The following is a 17,729-nucleotide window of genomic DNA, read 5'->3' as shown; positions in this document are numbered from 1 at the left end:
ATTAAAATGGGAAATTCAAATCAATAGACATATTCAGAGTGTATAAACCTAATTTAAATCGCGATCTGCACTGCTTTACGGGCACGCATGTGTCCAGGTGGATATAAAGATTCATAATCATTTTGTTATGTGCAAAATTTGTCATTTCGAATTTTGTATATTGTAATTTGAATATATTTGTTATTCTATTCAAAACACTTTCAAGTTTACACATGTTCGAAATAAACCCCCAACAATGACTAAATGAATTTTTCTCACAGTTGTTAACTAGTTACCAGTCACTTAGATTCTTAGAATATGATAATATAATTCTAACGGAGAAATACCATCCGAAACAAAAATGTCGAATGCCACCTGGCTAACTTCATATTGCAACTCTTCATTTTGGGTGAGTAACTGTCTTCAAACAAATCCAAAAAATGTTTTAGCTCTGTTAAAATTCAGATTTTGAATAAATTTGATGATTACATAAGGAAAATATTAATTCGTTGTCGTGAACTGAAACCACAAATTTCTATGCTGCAAAGTCCAATTCCTTTAGATATTTAAATTTAAAAGAATGTAAATTTCAATATAAATTGTATAGTTAAATGGAAGTATATAATATTTATATAGGAATATTATTTATTATTTTAAATATTTCTTCTTTCTAGTACTTTAAGGCATATTTTTAAAAAATATTTAAGGTCAAACTTGGATTATAGGACGTATATATATTTCTAGCTAAGACCTAAAATATCTTTAAATTTTTATCATATACCCATTGTGTTGCAGGATGATGAGCTTATGAATAGACCATCTCCAGAATTCACACCATGCTTCCAAGAAATTGCGATGGTTTGGGGACCATGCTTTTTTCTTTGGTTATTTTCAATATATCAACTTCTAATTTTAAAAAATTCAAAACAAAAATCGTTGAAAGTGTCGACACTTCATATCTTGAAACTGGTGAATACGATTTTCATTTTTTTTAATAATGCATACCGAACCTTGAATTTATAGTCCGCAATATTGATAAATTATTTTCTAGAGTAAGACTGAAGCTAAGCCAATATAGGCTTCTACTGTATATCATTAGCCAAGGTGGTAGGCAAGATCACTCAAGTTTATACCTAAATACTTTCATGTATGCTTTGTCTAGCTATGTACACTTTCCATATTTGTGGTGATGATAGTCGAACTTGGATACCGAGGATCGAACGTAGCTAACAATACTATTGAAGAATATACTCAGGCATATTTTGCCACTCCAGCAATAATTGCTGCCACAATGGTAAGGTTTATATTTTGTTATATATTTCACTTGTGATTCTCGGTCACGTTCTAATGCCTACATTAGTAATGATTTAACCCCAATATATCTATGATTCTTCAAATGTGAATTGTGCTTCGTGCTGGCATGTGTTCGACCATCATTTATGCATTATTTAAAGCTTCATTTTTCACAGCTATCTTCATTATTTTTGAAAATAAAAATAGTGATAAAATTTATATTTAATTTCTTTCATATGTTGTCCATTTTCAATATAATTTAAAACATTATTTATTCACTCTTCAGATTCTCGCATTTGTTTTACAAACTTACGTTCGTTTGAAAGGCGAAACGACGTCAGGATTGTTGTTTCTATTTTGGTTTGCATTCACCATTTGTCAGATAATTCCATTTGTATCAATGGTTTATGCTGCAACGCCAGTAAGTAACATATATATATCTTGAAAGGATATTTTTGTCTATTGATGTTGAACACTAAGACTCAATTTAAAAACTTTCTGGCTTGATTGTGAAGTACATTCCCCTATTTCAACGATTAAGTAGCCTTTATATGGTCTTTTTAATTACGTCCTTGTTTACAAACTTTGGCGCTACAGAGCATTGAAAGTCTGAGTCCATCTATAACCAGTACAACTGCTGTTTAAAAATCTTCCCGGATTTTACAACTGGGAACATTTTCAACTAAGGTTTCAGCTAAGCTGCATTTCTGTTTTCTAGGAAATTGAAGACATGGTTGACTTTGTTTGTTTCTTCGTATTTTATTTCTTTTTGTTGGCTTCGTTTCTCCTGTCAGCATTTGCGGAACCGGTCCCGAAAAGGAATAAGGTTTTAATTTTACATGATATATAGATAAAAATTTAATCAAAACAAAAAATCAGTTTAAAATCATTTTTTATTATTAAAATACTTATTTTCTCGTAAAATCGATGAAAGGAAGATTGTTCAACTATAGTGTGTACATCAATAAAATGTCGTATATAATGATGTGTGGATATCACTTTTTGTTGAGATGGATAAATGCATAATAAAAACCAAAATGGAAACAAAAATTGTCACTTTTTAATATGATCATTTTTATCACTATTTCAGAAAGATTGTCCAGAATTGGTGTCTTCTTTTCCAAATCAGCTGGTATTCTGGTGGTTCAATCCGTAAGTACATGTATTGTTACCAGTTTTGTTTTATATTTAACCTCATTCGATGGTAATATTATGCGTAAGAAAGTGCCGGAAATGGTAATACCAATAATCAGTTTTTTGCAATCCTGTTTTGTAGAATAATATGGAAAGGCCATAACAACCCATTGGTTTACGAAGATTTGTGGCGATTGAACAAACGAGATACAACTGAAGTTATTGCACCAAAACTTAATAGAAATTGGGAAGAGGAATTGGAAAAGTCAAGGTAATAATAAAGTGCATTATCATGGTATTTGAACCCAAAAAAATCTGAGAAGAAATATATTTCTTAGTTTGGTTTTTAGATTAAGATAATAAACACTTGTTAAAGATCAGTTCTCATCGGAATTACGAGTCAAGATTGTTTCAGTATAGCAATTATTGACTTAACTTTATATCAAAAATCCAAACGAATCTGTGAAATCTATATTTAAAAAAAAAAGACAATGTGTACTTGTGTCCATTTATATTTAATAATTCTGATTTTTAGGCAGTCAAAGGTCAAATTAGGACTCCAAGCATCGAAAGCAGATCACACAGTTTATGCAAATGTTGGACTAGATGATGTTGTCATTGAGGTACGTCATTCTATGATGTTTGCAACCTAAATATATTAAGCTTACTATCAATTTATAGAGCTGGGATAAAAGCAATGCGCTAATATTTTAAATAATGCTATTCTTCTTAGGTTCTGTATAACAATACCATTATATAACCACATTGTTTTTTTTTTCTTTTTTTTCTTTTAAGTTATGGTACAAGTTTATGCTCCTATTTTCGCATACAAATCAAGTTATTTAGCGCGAGTTTTCGTGTGCGGATTCTGTTTAGGGTGGTTAGCATGATAACTCGTTTCTAATTTATATATTAATTGAAAAATTAAAAAGAAAATTAAAAATTTTTTCCATTTCAGCCCAGCGGGAAAGGATACGATATGTCAGACAAACATTACAAGCCCTCTCTGGTGAAAGCAATGTTTAAAACATATGGAATGACAATGCTCGCTGCTGCATTTTTCAAACTTGGAAATGATACTATTCAATTTCTTTCCCCAATTCTTCTACGGTAACAATTCATCGTTGATTCAATGTTTTTAAATGGTTTAGAATTAACGTCTCAGAGTTTTGGCTGAGGACGGCTAATAATCGTAGGTGGCTTGTTCTGAAGTCTCTTTTTGTCATTTGCAATTGTGAATATCAAGAAAAACCTCATTTCCGTGCGTTTACTCGTAATTTTAAAAAGTAGCATAACATATTCGAAATGTTCATTCGCCAATGTTACTTTTGCAGATCTTCATTCGCTACCCAGATAAGTTCAACAGTGACTCATGAGTTTCAATTTCAAAATGCATTGTCAATATTTTATTGTTGAATAGTGTTATTTAAAACATAATCTGCTTTTTTAAATCCCAATGTAATATTGACTATTTAGTCAATCGTGCGAACGTGCCTTTTGTAAACTTCAATGTTTCACGTTTTAAGTTACAGCGCTATATCATTTTATTTATAGTTTAATATGAGTGCACAAATATCAAAAGAATGGATCGATAACCTTTCGCCTGGTTTTACACATTTCATGAAGTAAAAAATACTGTTTTGTTGTCTGTTAAATTTGAACTCGTCGCGACTTACTTCCTTAGTATCCGGATGTGCACGCGGAAGTCGATTAATACGTCTCTGACGTTCCCTTGTCTTGACTTGAAATACATTCACAATGTCATGTTATCTATTGTGTTCGCATTAAAAGAGTTTATTACGAAAATAACTCAACTAATATATTACATTAACCAAGTTAGACCAACCTTAACTAAATAGGCAAATCCAAATATATATATATATTAGTATTCAAACATTCAGTATTATACCAACCAACACCAAATGAATTTTCAGGTTTCCCCACCTATTTTACATAAGAAGTAAAGTAATCTACATTTTTTTTTATAATATTTTAATCGAACCTACGGCATTTTGACACAATGTTTGCTTTAAATCCCACCCCGCATAGTTCAACAACATCCAATTTATTACACATTAATGAAAACTAAACACACCACCTTTATTTAAACATTCTAGACAAATGATGGCTTTTACTGAAGATACAGATATCTATGAATGGTATGGATACGTCTATGCTACGGCCATGTACGCTGTCACGATTGTACAAGCGCTGTTTCTCAATCAATATTTTCATAGATGTATGCTTGTTGGTATGAACATCAGAACTTCAGTCATTTCCATGGTTTATCGAAAGGTAACGAACATGACCAACTAAGTCGATAGCAACACTAAACGTTTCTTAGGAGAAGACGTACTGCTTTTTATATATTTGTTCTGCAATGCTACAAAGGCCTGTTAACGAAGGCTGCGCATTTTCAAATACCTGATGATTTTAGAATCGAATCAAATATTTTGTTTGAATCGAATCGATACTTGGAAAATGCTTAAATTTATGTGACATTTTTTTATTGTAATGGGTCTTCCAGACCAATAAAGTACTGAAACATAAAATCTACCACTCTGTCAGTTGACTGTCAAAGTGTTCACACCCAATGAGAGACATGTTCTATCAATAACTCTCTCGAAGGAAAAGAGTCATATGTTACTATCGCATAACAAAAATATGACTTCACAAAATAGTTGAAGTATTGAAGCAAGATGACGGCGATTCAAACTTTTTGATTCGATTCGATTGGAATATTTGATTCGAAATGACCGGTTCTACCTGCTTTTTTGTCAAATGTGTAGAGCGTTTGCCTCGATTTCTGACTACTGCTTTCTTTGCATTTTGCATTGCTACAAACATGGGTCTGGCAATTATTTACAAATATATCAGGAGCTACATAATCTGTAATCTTTGCGGCCCTGCTTCGACTACCCAGTTTAATAATCCCTGGGTGAAATGGTGGAAGACTGTTCGGTCAGGGTACAAACTTAAAACAGAATAGTCAATTCAAAGCATTTCTATTTTTGTTCACAGTCATTGCGAATATCTAATGCAACAAAAAAAGAGTCCACAGTTGGTGAAATTGTTAACTTGATGTCAACGGACGCTCAACGTTTTATGGATTTGATGAGCTATATTCAAATTATATGGTCTGGACCTTACGTCATTGCTATTTCCTTATATCTTTTGTGGCAGGTAACAGAATTTGTGTTTTGCAACATTCAATATATATATATATATATTTGTTGTTTTGAAAGCTTTTCTCGATTTTAACAATATAAACAAGTGATAACTCCTGTTCAGGAACTTGGACCTTCTGTCATGGCTGGTTTTGCCCTGATGGTTCTGCTGATTCCGTTGAATGGATGGATAGCTTCCTACATGAGGAAATTATCAGTAAATAATATGAAATTAAAAGATAAACGAATTAAACTTATGAACGAAATTCTGAATGGAATTAAGGTAAGATTGACTTTCTAAGTCATTTGATATATATATATTATTTTTCGTATGACCCGAACTTTCTCATCAAGAACACACTAAAAGTAAGATCCAGAATGTCTAACCGACTATGCTAGCGCTGTTAATCCAGCGCATTACCCACCCGCTTATCGCCGTCACTCAAATACAAAATGAGAATGGCTTATTCAGTAATATTATTCACATATCAATATATATATGCGCTTTTTGTCGGTGATATTCTTCCGTAACAAACCAATTCGTAGTATCAGGAATCAAAATAAACCGAGGAATTGTACTGACCAGAGGCAGTCTATTGAGATATAAAAAATACAAGTCGCTAAGGTTTCAGTACTTTAAAATGGTTTATCCATTTTTTAGGCCATGTAAAGTTAAGAGCACAAATTATTAAAAAAATAGACTTCGAATCCATACCCATGATGCCAGCATATTATCAGATTATTATACCTACCAAATACACACAAGTAACAAGTAAGATATAGCTTAAAGCGACTAAATAATTTTTTAAATGTGAAATATTAAACTTTTATGATTCTTTTGTTAAACTAGGTTTTGAAACTTTATGCCTGGGAGCCATCTTTCGAAGAACAAGTCGGTGAAATTCGAGCTGCTGAATTGAAAATTGGAAGAAAAATTGCATATGTCCGAGCGTTTATGAGCTTTTTGTGGACTGTTGCACCATTCATGGTAGATATTACTTCTTTCAATAAAGCACGTATTGTTTCCAGATAAAAGAAATACAGGAAAAGACATTAGCCATAAAAGGATACCATGACAAGTCTTGAACCCTACAAGTTGTATCGAACATGCTATTACGTAGAAGAAATATCTATATATATTTGTCCCAACTTAGCCAATTTGGTTTTCAGAATGCGGGAAAAAAATTATTGTTAGATTTAAAAGTCATTATATATCATCTTGCAATGAGCTATTCCTACTTTTGAACACTTGTCAGTTTAAACACTTGTTTGGTAAAAGAAAATGTTGAGTGTCCATTATCAAAGTTTTGAATTGTTGTTCCAAATTTTTTGTTGTTCCCTCCCCTAACTTCATCCATGTTATGACATGCAAATTAGATTTTGAATAAAATTTCACTTTTTTTTTCAAATAGGTTGCTCTCTTATCATTTCTTACGTATGTTCTTGTCGACGAAAATAACGTCCTGGATTCACAAACAGCCTTTGTATCTATTTCTCTATTTAATATTTTGAGATTCCCGCTTGTTGTTTTTCCGATGGTCATATCGTCCGTCATAGCCGTAAGTATATGTATATATGTTACTATGTCAATTATTTGGTGAAATAAAGCTATGTGCTGGTGCTGCATAAACTGACATAATAGTTGACTTTATAATCTAATTTTTAAACATTGTTCATTTCAACCAATATGCAAGTTTTACATATAATCATAAATACATGCCTGTATTTTGCGTTACAGGCACAAGTGTCGGTCAAAAGATTGTCGAACTTTCTCACTGGAGACGAATTGGATCCAAATGCTGTTACCAGAAGTTTTGATACGGGTGAGCACAAAAATTTAAATGTGTGAATTATATTATACAGGGTTGCGTCAAAAAGGTATTTTTTATTTCCCTGTTTTGTTATTTTTAGACAAAGAAAATGCGATCGAGATAAACGAAGGCAACTTTGTTTGGGAGCCTGATCACGAATGTGATCTGAAAGAGTAAGTAAAATTTTGGTTTAATATTCAACATAAAACGTTCCATTTATACCAGAAGAATCGATGAGAAATGAAACGTCCGCCAAATTATAAACCAAACTAAATTGTTGATAAACCTTTAGACAAGTAATACTGGGAGTAAAAGATGATTGTGAAATCGCAATCAAACAAGGCTTATCTGGTATGAGGCAAAAATTATCTATGGTGCATACAAATCGTTTAATATTATCTATAAGAGGGTGTAACTTCCTGATCTACAAGAGCTTCAATGTTCAAAATTTGAAAATGATTACAGTCAATATAGTAATACCAATCCATTGAGAGTTAATCTGTACAATTCAGCCGTTCTAACTGCATGAGCTGATTGATTATTATCTTTTCCTACTCATTGTTTATAGAGTAAGCATGAAAGTTAAAACCGGATCATTGGTCGCCGTAGTGGGACATGTGGGCAGTGGAAAATCGTCATTAATTTCAGCAATTCTCGGTGACATGGAAAAGAAGAATGGTTATGTCGAAGTTAACGTAAGTTGATAACATATTACATCAAGCCAACTTGTGTACTGTGAGAAGCATGATTTGGAATATGAATAATTTCGTTGCAGGGGTCAATAGCATATGTACCACAGACGGCTTGGATTCAAAATGCAACATTACAAGATAATATTTTGTTTGGTCAAAAGTATGTCGGAGATAAAATAAAAGAAGATCGTCAAACAACAGAATTTCACAGTGCGAAGGGGCTAGATTCTAATATTGTTACAAAAGCAAAATACAAATCAATTTTAAAAGCAACAGCTCTTGGTCCGGATTTAGAAATTTTGCCCGGTGGAGATCAAACAGAAATTGGAGAAAAGGTGGGATTTTATTTTTATACCCGAACGCATTGTTTGTACAATTCGATCATTTATACATAGCAAAACTATCCCAATTTCGTTCTTTTTATGGATATTTTCCATATATTGCAGTTGTGATAATTTAGTAATTTGCCTCTGGGCTTGCTGAGTATAACTGTGACTAAAACCAACCAATCAATAAGTAGGCCTATATGGTCTACCACAAAAATTCCTGGTGGGTAAATAATTGAGAATGAGTTCCAAATCGTTTTTCTGGACACAGTGTTTATGAAAGATCATCCTGGTATGCATCTCAATGTATAGTTTGCACCTAACTTGATGCCTTTTAATGTATAATCGGGTTTAATTATGTTTTTATTGCAATCCCAGGGTATTAATCTTAGCGGTGGACAAAAACAACGAGTTTCTCTTGCAAGAGCAATATGCAGCGATGCTGATATATACCTTCTTGACGATCCGTTATCTGCTGTCGATTCACATATTGGAAAGCACATTTTTGATCACGTTATTGGCAAAGACGGAATTCTAAAAAACAAAGTAAACTTTTCAATTTTTCAAAAAACTTCTCTATTTACTTGTTCGACTGTGTCTACATCATGAATTATGCTTTTGGGGTCTATTCGCTAAACTTCGAAAAAGGTTCCAACGGGTCTCTGGCGATCACAAACTTCTCCCGAAATACTATGCACGATTTTCGTTGAACAAAACTCTGATCACTTATTCGTATCACTCGGTTTCACCACCGTCTGAATGGGGCTGGGATATTTATTCTGCGAATGCCAGTCGTCTTCCTCCTCTTCCCAGTCGTCTTAGCGAACGGCCTCTCTGAAACGAAGGATCTACTTTGTAGAATTTACCGTATAAAACCTATCAAATATGTCTAATATAGATATATATGTTGAGTTTGGATAGCATTTCCGGTATGTGAATTTTTCGCAGACTCGTCTTCTAGTCACGCACGGTATCCAGTACCTACCAGATGTAGACAACATTTTTGTAATAGATGATGGACAAATCTCAGAGACTGGAACTTATCAGGAGCTTCTAAACACTGGGGAAAAATTCTCCAAGTTTCTAGAAGAATATGCGAATAAACAAGACGAAGGCATAGAAGATGACGCAGAGAGTAAGTTTATAAATCATAAAAAAAACTAAAAGAAATACAATATTTTTTTATAAAAAGAAGTTTTTCTAATTTGTATGATTCAGCTATATTTTAGCAACTATTATAATAAGACTTCACCTTTTATATATAAACCGTGAGGTTTTGAAAAATATATAAAAATACAAATATAAATACAATTTATATCGAACATTATTCTCATGTTGACCCTAATGACTCGGAAATCGTATCCCACAACATATACCAGACATTGCACCAGGTGAGATATGTGGCAACTGGCACGGTAGACACAGCCTTTTGTTTGTTAAATATTCGGCCCCAAATGGCCCAATATACAAAGTTTTATATAGTCTCATCACAATGAAAAATATTTCACCTATAATAAACTAGGCAATTTATTGCATTTCATATCACAGTGGTTTTGATAACCGACGATGATCTGTCTTCGATACCGGAATCAAGAGACTCTGTGACAGATGGCAGTTCTGATTCTGCAGTAGGCGATGTAATGAAAGATGATGACGTGACAGAACTCCGAAGAAGAGCTTCACAGTACGCGTTTTGTGCAAATATTCTCATGGATATAAAAAAAACAATACCTATTAATAAAATAATAACGTTGTCTTTCCATAATTCTAATATTGCACAGCATAGCAGGGTGTCCAAAAAGTTCCGCCCGATTTTATAGCATTGCCAATTGCAAATTGGAATGAATTTTGTTGTATGATAAATGGGACAAAATTCAACATCTAAAACATTCAATAAGAAACAGGTTGACTATAATTCTTTTTTAGAATTATAAAAAAAAAATACCGATTGATTATAAAGATTTTATAATCGGGCGAAACTTTTTGGACACCCTGTATAGTATTTTAAGTTACATGTCTTTTATTTATGTTGCATTTTATTCGTTCACAGACGCGGAAGCAAGAGGTCAGTTGGTTCAATTAGAAAGCGTACCTTGAGTGCAACAAGCAACGGGGCAGTCCAGAGAAAAACGAGAGAAAGTGTCACGAGTAACTCGAAAAAGAGAGAGATGCGAGAGAGTGTTACCAGCAAAACAAACTCGATAAAACGCAAAGAAGCTATGAAATTACAGCAAACAGATACAAACAAGGGAAAGTTAACTGAGGAGGAGTCGTCGGAAATAGGACATGTAAATTTTTTATTGGACACGTTTAGTGGCCATAACGGTCGTTTCAAAATTTTATTGTTATTGTTATTGTTATTTGTCTCCGTCTCCATTTTTAAAAAATCGCTTTTCTTCGAATACTGGACCAATTGCTTTGATATTTTCAGTGGTTAAAGATAAAATTTTTCTCCAGAAGGCTATTACTTTTTTTTCTCGCTATGACGTCATCAAAATTATTGCCACTGGGTGGCGCTACGTGTCCATATATTTGAGCATAGCTCTCTTGTAATTATATCAAATGGAATCATTACAACCCCCTAAAATTATGACTTACTCGTAAGTAAGGAAATTGATAGTAATGAAAACTGTGGGATAAATAATACTGCCGCGAAGCCTGTACATCGCCTATCAACGTGAGACTTTGTGCTCGCGATACATACATATGCAAGAACTAATATTTTCGACATATACCTTATATCAATGCATTTGGTACATCCGCCTGATACAGTCTGAGCACTCATAACTGTATAATCTTACGCACCTTCACGGCATTTGTGTTTTCCCGCTATGCATTCGTATATTATACCCACCTAGTTCCAGCAGTTAATTACAGCGTTTTCAGCAGCCATGTGAACATTATTCGAGTTGATCGATTCCCGGGTAATATTTGTTAATATAGGATGCTACGTGTGCTGATAGTACATTAATCTGTGATACTATATTTCAGGTCAAACTTCGCGTTTATTACGAATATATCAAAGCGATTGGAATTGGATATTTTTCTTTAGTCATACTTGCTTCCATACTTTATCAGGTTTGTACATATCTACTTCTTGGTTATCAAGTGGCCACAACGAATTTGTTCACTAAACCAAAAATAATTTTAAAACAGGGTTCAGTCATTGGAGCTTCAATCTGGCTTACTTATTGGACAAATGAAAACGATAAAGTTTTACTTGGACTTTCGAATGAAACAGCCGTTACTACTGGTGTGGGGATAGGAGTCTATGGATCCTTTGGCTTTATACAAGGTTAGTGTTTAGTCTAATTAAGTCAACTATACCCCATGCAGTTGCAGTTCATTCTGCAATAAAAACTAAAATAACGACGGAAGCAAGTGAAGATGCATTTGCAATTTGTGTTTGCATTCAAACTAAGTTCAAATGCTATTTTAAAAAGCGGCGTCCCATCCCCATAATATTCCCAAAGCAAATCTAACACGCTATAGGACTAGGAGATGTAAAAAATTGTACAAAAATTAGTTCAATTATTTTTTGTGATGTCATTTATAATGACGTCATATAGCAAATTATATATAATTAAAAATTGGTTTTTAAACCAACATTGCTAGGGGTCAAATTCAGTTGTTTTGAATGGCCACGATTGTGCCAAAAGGCTTATTAAGCAATTCAGGGAAAGGCGGTTGGAGACTGCCTTTTTCAAGTTATAAGAAGTTTATCCGCTTTACAGCTTTAATAATTTCATACTATAAAAATGTTGTTTCCTTACCAATATTACCTACAGTAACATTGGTATAGATTTGATATTAAAAAAAAATCTTCAAATTAGCTGACATGAAGTGTTCATTCCTTCCTCTCGGAAACCAGCATATATATGTGTAATTAAGGTTTTGCAGCTTGGCATTACGGCAGTGAATACTTTAAAAACATTTAGAAGATCTTGATAGCAAGCTGCATGAAAAGGCAACCTATCTTGCTCAAATAGTTTTCTTATTAATATTTTAGCAATATTCATTCTTGGAAACGGAATTTTCCAAGCGAATGGAACAATAGCTGCTGCATTGATGCTTCATCACTTTTTACTGAAAAATATATTTCGAGTACCGGTAGGATTCTTCGATACAACACCACTAGGAAGAATCGTAAATCGATTCTCCAAGGTAAAAATTACAGCATATTCGTTATATATATAATGCATAAATTGAAAACTTTTATAATAGCGTAAAGCTGCAACGTCGAAATCTTTTTATATATAGGCTAGGACCAACAAACGAGACCAACTCAAAACGAGTTTGATTACCAAAGACGTGTTATTAGAAACTGTTTCAATAACTCATGAATTGAAATTGACTGGTAAAATTTCATTTTTTGAAAGCCCAATAACTTCATGAAATGCTGATTTTACGAACTTAGCAAAACATGTATATATGTTCCAGGATATTTATATCATCGATGAAATTCTACCTCAAACTGTGAGAATGTGGTTGCAATGTGCCTTCAGTGTAATTTTCACATTGATTGTCATCATTGCTTCAACTCCAATATTTGCAGCTGTGATCGTTCCTATTGGAATTCTCTACTTTTTTGCTCAGGTTTGTTAAGATTTGATTTTTATAAATGCGATTAGCGAAGCAACAACTTTTAAATAGCTTGTCCTTTTTTTTTATAAAAAGCATACAACATAGTAACAAGTAAGGTTGTATTCGAGCCAGTTGATACTATTTTAAGCGTTTGCATACCATGGAATATTTATATATATATATACTACATAACAATCCAGATATTGAGGTGGGGTGAATTTGGCTGTTAAAGTTAAATTAAGTTAATTTGAACAACCAAGACAGCACTAAACCCCCATTGCCAACTAGTAATCATAGAAAATATGCATATGGTATTAGGTATTAGTGTGAATTAAACGATTTCGCCTTATTTTATTTTATCCCACTTTGACTGAAACTCGAACAAAATGTACGAAAATGGTTTTATTTGATGCATTATTATACTTTCTAACATTCGTGTTGATATATAGTACTACAAATACTACCAATTTATTTGTGTACATTCTAATTCACAGCGATTTTACGTTTCAACATCAAGACAACTGAAACGATTAGAATCGGTGACAAGATCCCCAATTTATTCACATTTTGGTGAAACTGTCTCCGGAGTGTCTCTGATCAGAGCTTATCAACAAAGTGAGAGATTTATACAACAATCAAAAGATAAAGTGGACAAGAATCAAGAATGCTATTATCCCAACATTGTTTCCAACAGGTTTGCTTCTTTTCAACTTCAAATTGTTTGTATTTCCGCACTTTTTATCTTGTAAGGATGGTTTCATGTAGCAGGTTTGTATCATGTTGCAAAATGAAATGAATGAATGCTTATTAAAGCTTGATAACAACCGTAAATTGTTTATTGCATGCATTTTTATTCAGATCAGGCAACTACAAAACACAATGCTGTTTTGTCTGCTTTGCTAAACTAAAAATGCACGGCCTAATTCGAGGAATATTTATTCATTGTAATTATCAAATTTTCAGGTGGTTAGCAGTACGACTTGAATTTGTTGGAAACGCGATCGTATTTTTTGCTGCTTTATCGGCTGTATTGAGTCGAGAGACATTGAGTGGAAGTGTCGCTGGATTATCCATCTCATACGCTCTAACGGTAAGCAAGCAAAATGAAACGCGTTCCTTTTTCTTCGTATATATAATGCAACTGTATTTGCTAACTTTTAATCTATGTTTAGATCACCCAAACGTTGAACTGGTGGGTTCGACAAATGAGTGAAATGGAGACAAACGTTGTTGCAGTTGAGCGGGTTCAGGAGTATGCTAAAGTGAAGAACGAGGTAATTTTTATGCTGCCTTGAGTGTTGCCTTGAGTATTTGGAACAAACTCATTATTCAACAAAATGTTTAGCGCTCTAAAATTGTGTAACTTGTGAGTTGTTTATAAATACTTCAACCAGTATGTTCTTCGTCCTTATTTGCTTCTGACCTGTTTTATATATCTCTAATAAAATTTGTTAGAGAGGTAATACTGACTTTGACGTTCTGCAAATTAAATAGACATATATTTTGCAATTGTGTTTAACCCTGGTTTCCAAATCATAACGTTTTCATTGTGTAATACTTGATTTATTGGTTTGATTTTTTGCCAATAGTTACAATAGGTATTCAAAACTATATGCTATATGCTGCTATTTTAAAACCAATGCATAAAGGAGAATATTTTGCTTATGAGCGATTTGTTTTATTTTGTCTAGGCTGAATGGGAAGTAAAAGAGAACAAGCCGAATCGCGAATGGCCTTCTGAAGGACAAATTGAGTTTGAAAATTATGCTACAAGATACAGAGAAGATTTAGATCTTGTTTTAAAGAATATAAGTTGCAGCATAAAACCAGAACAAAGGGTATTTATCCTAATATTGACGCTCAAAAAATGTCCCTCTATTCCGACGTGTGTAATTTTTCTAATTTATTCAAGCAAACACGTTTAAAACATGCGATATTGCATTTTATTTTTTACTTCAGTATGTTTTGATTCAACTAAAAACTCTATGTTAGACAAGGTCGTGTGCTGTGGCCAACTTTCTTTTTGCTTTTTATACAAAGTCTGTGTTAGACATGTTCGTGGGTTTAGGCCAATTTTCTTTGTGCTTTTCATACGTGTGTTCGCGCATTGCTGAGATTAAAAAAAACGTATATGTAAATATTACTTATATTTTATTCTCATAAAACGTTCTTACGTTTAGGTTGGAATAGTAGGTCGCACTGGAGCTGGTAAATCATCATTAACTCTCGCATTGTTTCGTTTGATCGAAGGATCAAGTGGAAAAATTAAAATTGATGGAGTCGACATTTCTAAAATTGGTCTTCATGATTTGAGAAAGAAACTAACGATAATTCCACAGGTAAAATTTTCGAAGCATAAATTATGAATCAATGTGTAAAAATAGTCAACATAATGTTGAAAACAATTGTTATCATCACGATAGAATTAAACTATCCTGAGTGTAGCATGTATATATACACACGCGTTTGAATTATTTTGCTTACTATTGGTCTGATTGTTTAATGTTTTATACCGTATGTGCTATTATAAAAATCTCTTCATTAGTTTTCTAAAATGAACAACCTACCATCGTGAATAGCGGCAACGTATCGAAAACGCGCGAAAAGAATTTCATAGTTTTAAATTTTTCAATATTTTCTTTTATTAGGATGGTACTCGCATACTACACAAATTTAAACTTACCACTTCAAATATAACAAGAATGTGTGCAAGCGATATTACCATACATAATAATTTTCTCAAAAATACATATTCAATTTAACGTTAATCTTTTGAAAGGATCCAGTTCTCTTCTCTGGAACGATGAGATTGAATCTTGATCCGTTCAACTCGTACACAGACGAACAAGTATGGAATGGACTTGAGCATGCTCACTTGAAGGAATATGTCAGTGGATTACCAGACAAACTCGAACATATGTGTGCCGAAGGTGGCGAAAATCTTAGGTTGGTTCATTTATTTCTTCTTAAAAATGAATTCGAAATAATATATACATCTTCCAGTGAAAACATTAGAAAAAATATATTTTGAAAGTACAGACAATCAAAATTGCTGTTCTGTAAAATATGGCCTTATTAAAGGAAGTCAGATCTGATTCAGAGTGAAATTTAGCACATATCATAACTATATAAAAATACTTCACTCCCTCAATTTTAATTAAGTGTTGGACAACGTCAGCTTGTATGTCTTGCTCGAGCTTTACTCAGAAAATCAAAAATTCTCGTTCTTGATGAAGCAACAGCTGCAGTGGATATGCAAACTGATGATCTCATACAACAAACTATTCGAAATGAATTTGATGATTGCACTGTCATAACTATCGCTCATAGATTGAACACTATCATGGATTACGACATGTATGTTATATATAAAATCGTGTGAATAATAAGTAATTTTAAGGGGAAGCAATAAATATTCGAATATTGTTCCAGTCACTCAACCACACGGAGATGATTGTGTAACGACTATAATGTTCAATTTTAGGTCACGTCTAACTTTACTCTATTTTAACAATGCCCCGTATAATTATACCAACGACTGCAAGACCATTCTCCAATACTTTTAATCAAACTTTTATTATAAATACTTGTATAATTCCTGTTAATTTCATTCAGTACAAAATAAGAGAGGAGCGAAACCATACATTTAGAAAATAAAATACATCTGATCCCTTCATAAGTAGATTTTTCCCAGCAGCTGAGTGCGATATTAACTAAGAGAATTGCAATATTAATTGCGATATTCTATCATCAATGCAAAAAATATAATAGTCATCTAAAAAATAATAGCAATACTAGTAGAATTACTACTGAGGTTGAAGAGTCAACCGTCGTTCCGAGGTCAGTTTGAAGACCACTGTCTCCTCTACGTATTCTGACATGCCAAACAAACAATAAGCAAGTATGTCATCACATCCTAAAAATTTTATTGCAGCAAAATTGCAATAAATGCGCTGCAAATACAATCCAATGGTTATTCCTAATGTTTACAACAAAGATATAAATGTTTATTTTTCTATCAGGATCATGGTATTGGATACTGGGAAAATTGTTGAGTTGGATTCACCGACAAATTTGTTAGAAAAACAAGGAGTATTCTACGGAATGGCAAAAGATGCTGGATTAGTTTAATTGTTCCTTTTAGTATTTGGCTTTTCCTATTTTTATTATTCATATTCGTATACTCGTGTTTACTTTGTTGTTTATTTGCCTAGAATTGGATGATAAAACAAATATTCTTTCAAATTGCCTGTTTTAAGGTTCAAAAAAATGAAAAATAAATAAACACTGTATACTTCAATAGAGATAAAATTTTTCACAAAAAAGCATAAATTTTCTCGTTTGAGCTAGATACATCTGTTGTATGTTCCATTTATTCCTACCTTCAAATTCAACTTGTTCCATTCAACACTTGTATAAACACTTAATTCTAATTTTTCATTTCATAAAATTACTGCAACTGCAATAATTTTTTTTATGTTATTCAATAATTACTGTGATTTGTTGATGAAAAATTAATAAAATTTAACCTTTGTAAATATTATGTCAATTTTTTTAATGATCATCTTGCTAGAGGTTTTTTAGACTATCATTTACGCTCCCTATCGAGTGACGAAAATAGCTTTCTCGGCGAAATGATCAACAAGAATTTTTATTAGAATTTTTAATTGAGTCAGTAGGCTACTTTTAATTGAGCCAGAGTATTATGAACAAAAAAAACAGTGATTCGTTGCCGATACGTAC

At 32.8% G+C, this 17,729-nt stretch overlaps 1 protein-coding gene across 1 annotated transcript; it reads left to right on the top strand.

Moving 5' to 3' along the window:
• The first annotated feature begins 258 nt into the window (after nucleotides 1–258).
• LOC120340150 (multidrug resistance-associated protein 1-like) lies at nucleotides 259–17,263 on the top strand. The gene is made up of 34 exons (XM_039408424.2): nucleotides 259–388; nucleotides 775–948; nucleotides 1,142–1,273; nucleotides 1,559–1,693; nucleotides 1,991–2,098; nucleotides 2,363–2,424; nucleotides 2,549–2,677; nucleotides 2,942–3,029; nucleotides 3,365–3,516; nucleotides 4,524–4,701; nucleotides 5,428–5,589; nucleotides 5,698–5,856; nucleotides 6,424–6,561; nucleotides 6,986–7,132; nucleotides 7,312–7,396; nucleotides 7,485–7,557; nucleotides 7,953–8,079; nucleotides 8,160–8,411; nucleotides 8,781–8,948; nucleotides 9,351–9,537; nucleotides 9,951–10,086; nucleotides 10,453–10,690; nucleotides 11,394–11,480; nucleotides 11,559–11,697; nucleotides 12,412–12,566; nucleotides 12,843–12,998; nucleotides 13,481–13,680; nucleotides 13,950–14,076; nucleotides 14,159–14,260; nucleotides 14,678–14,824; nucleotides 15,167–15,325; nucleotides 15,766–15,932; nucleotides 16,149–16,343; nucleotides 17,009–17,263. The coding sequence occupies exons 1-34, from the start codon at nucleotides 341–343 to the stop codon at nucleotides 17,115–17,117; spliced, it is 4,821 nt and encodes a 1,606-aa protein (XP_039264358.2). The 5' UTR covers nucleotides 259–340; the 3' UTR covers nucleotides 17,118–17,263.
• Nucleotides 17,264–17,729: the final 466 nt, after the last annotated feature.

Source organism: Styela clava, chromosome 9, assembly GCF_964204865.1.
Source record: "Styela clava chromosome 9, kaStyClav1.hap1.2, whole genome shotgun sequence".
Lineage (NCBI taxonomy): Eukaryota > Metazoa > Chordata > Ascidiacea > Stolidobranchia > Styelidae > Styela > Styela clava.
Note: the sequence above shows the minus strand (reverse complement) of the source record. Positions and strands in the feature narration are given on the sequence as shown.

Excerpts from the sequence above, each read along its gene's own strand:
- LOC120340150 (XM_039408424.2), top strand. The coding sequence starts at position 341 with ATGTCGAATGCCACCTGGCTAACTTCATATTGCAACTCTTCATTTTGG. Across the intron at positions 5,590-5,697 it reads CCTTATATCTTTTGTGGCAG|GAACTTGGACCTTCTGTCAT; the intron begins GTAACAGAATTT and ends ACTCCTGTTCAG. Across the intron at positions 15,933-16,148 it reads GAAGGTGGCGAAAATCTTAG|TGTTGGACAACGTCAGCTTG; the intron begins GTTGGTTCATTT and ends ATTTTAATTAAG.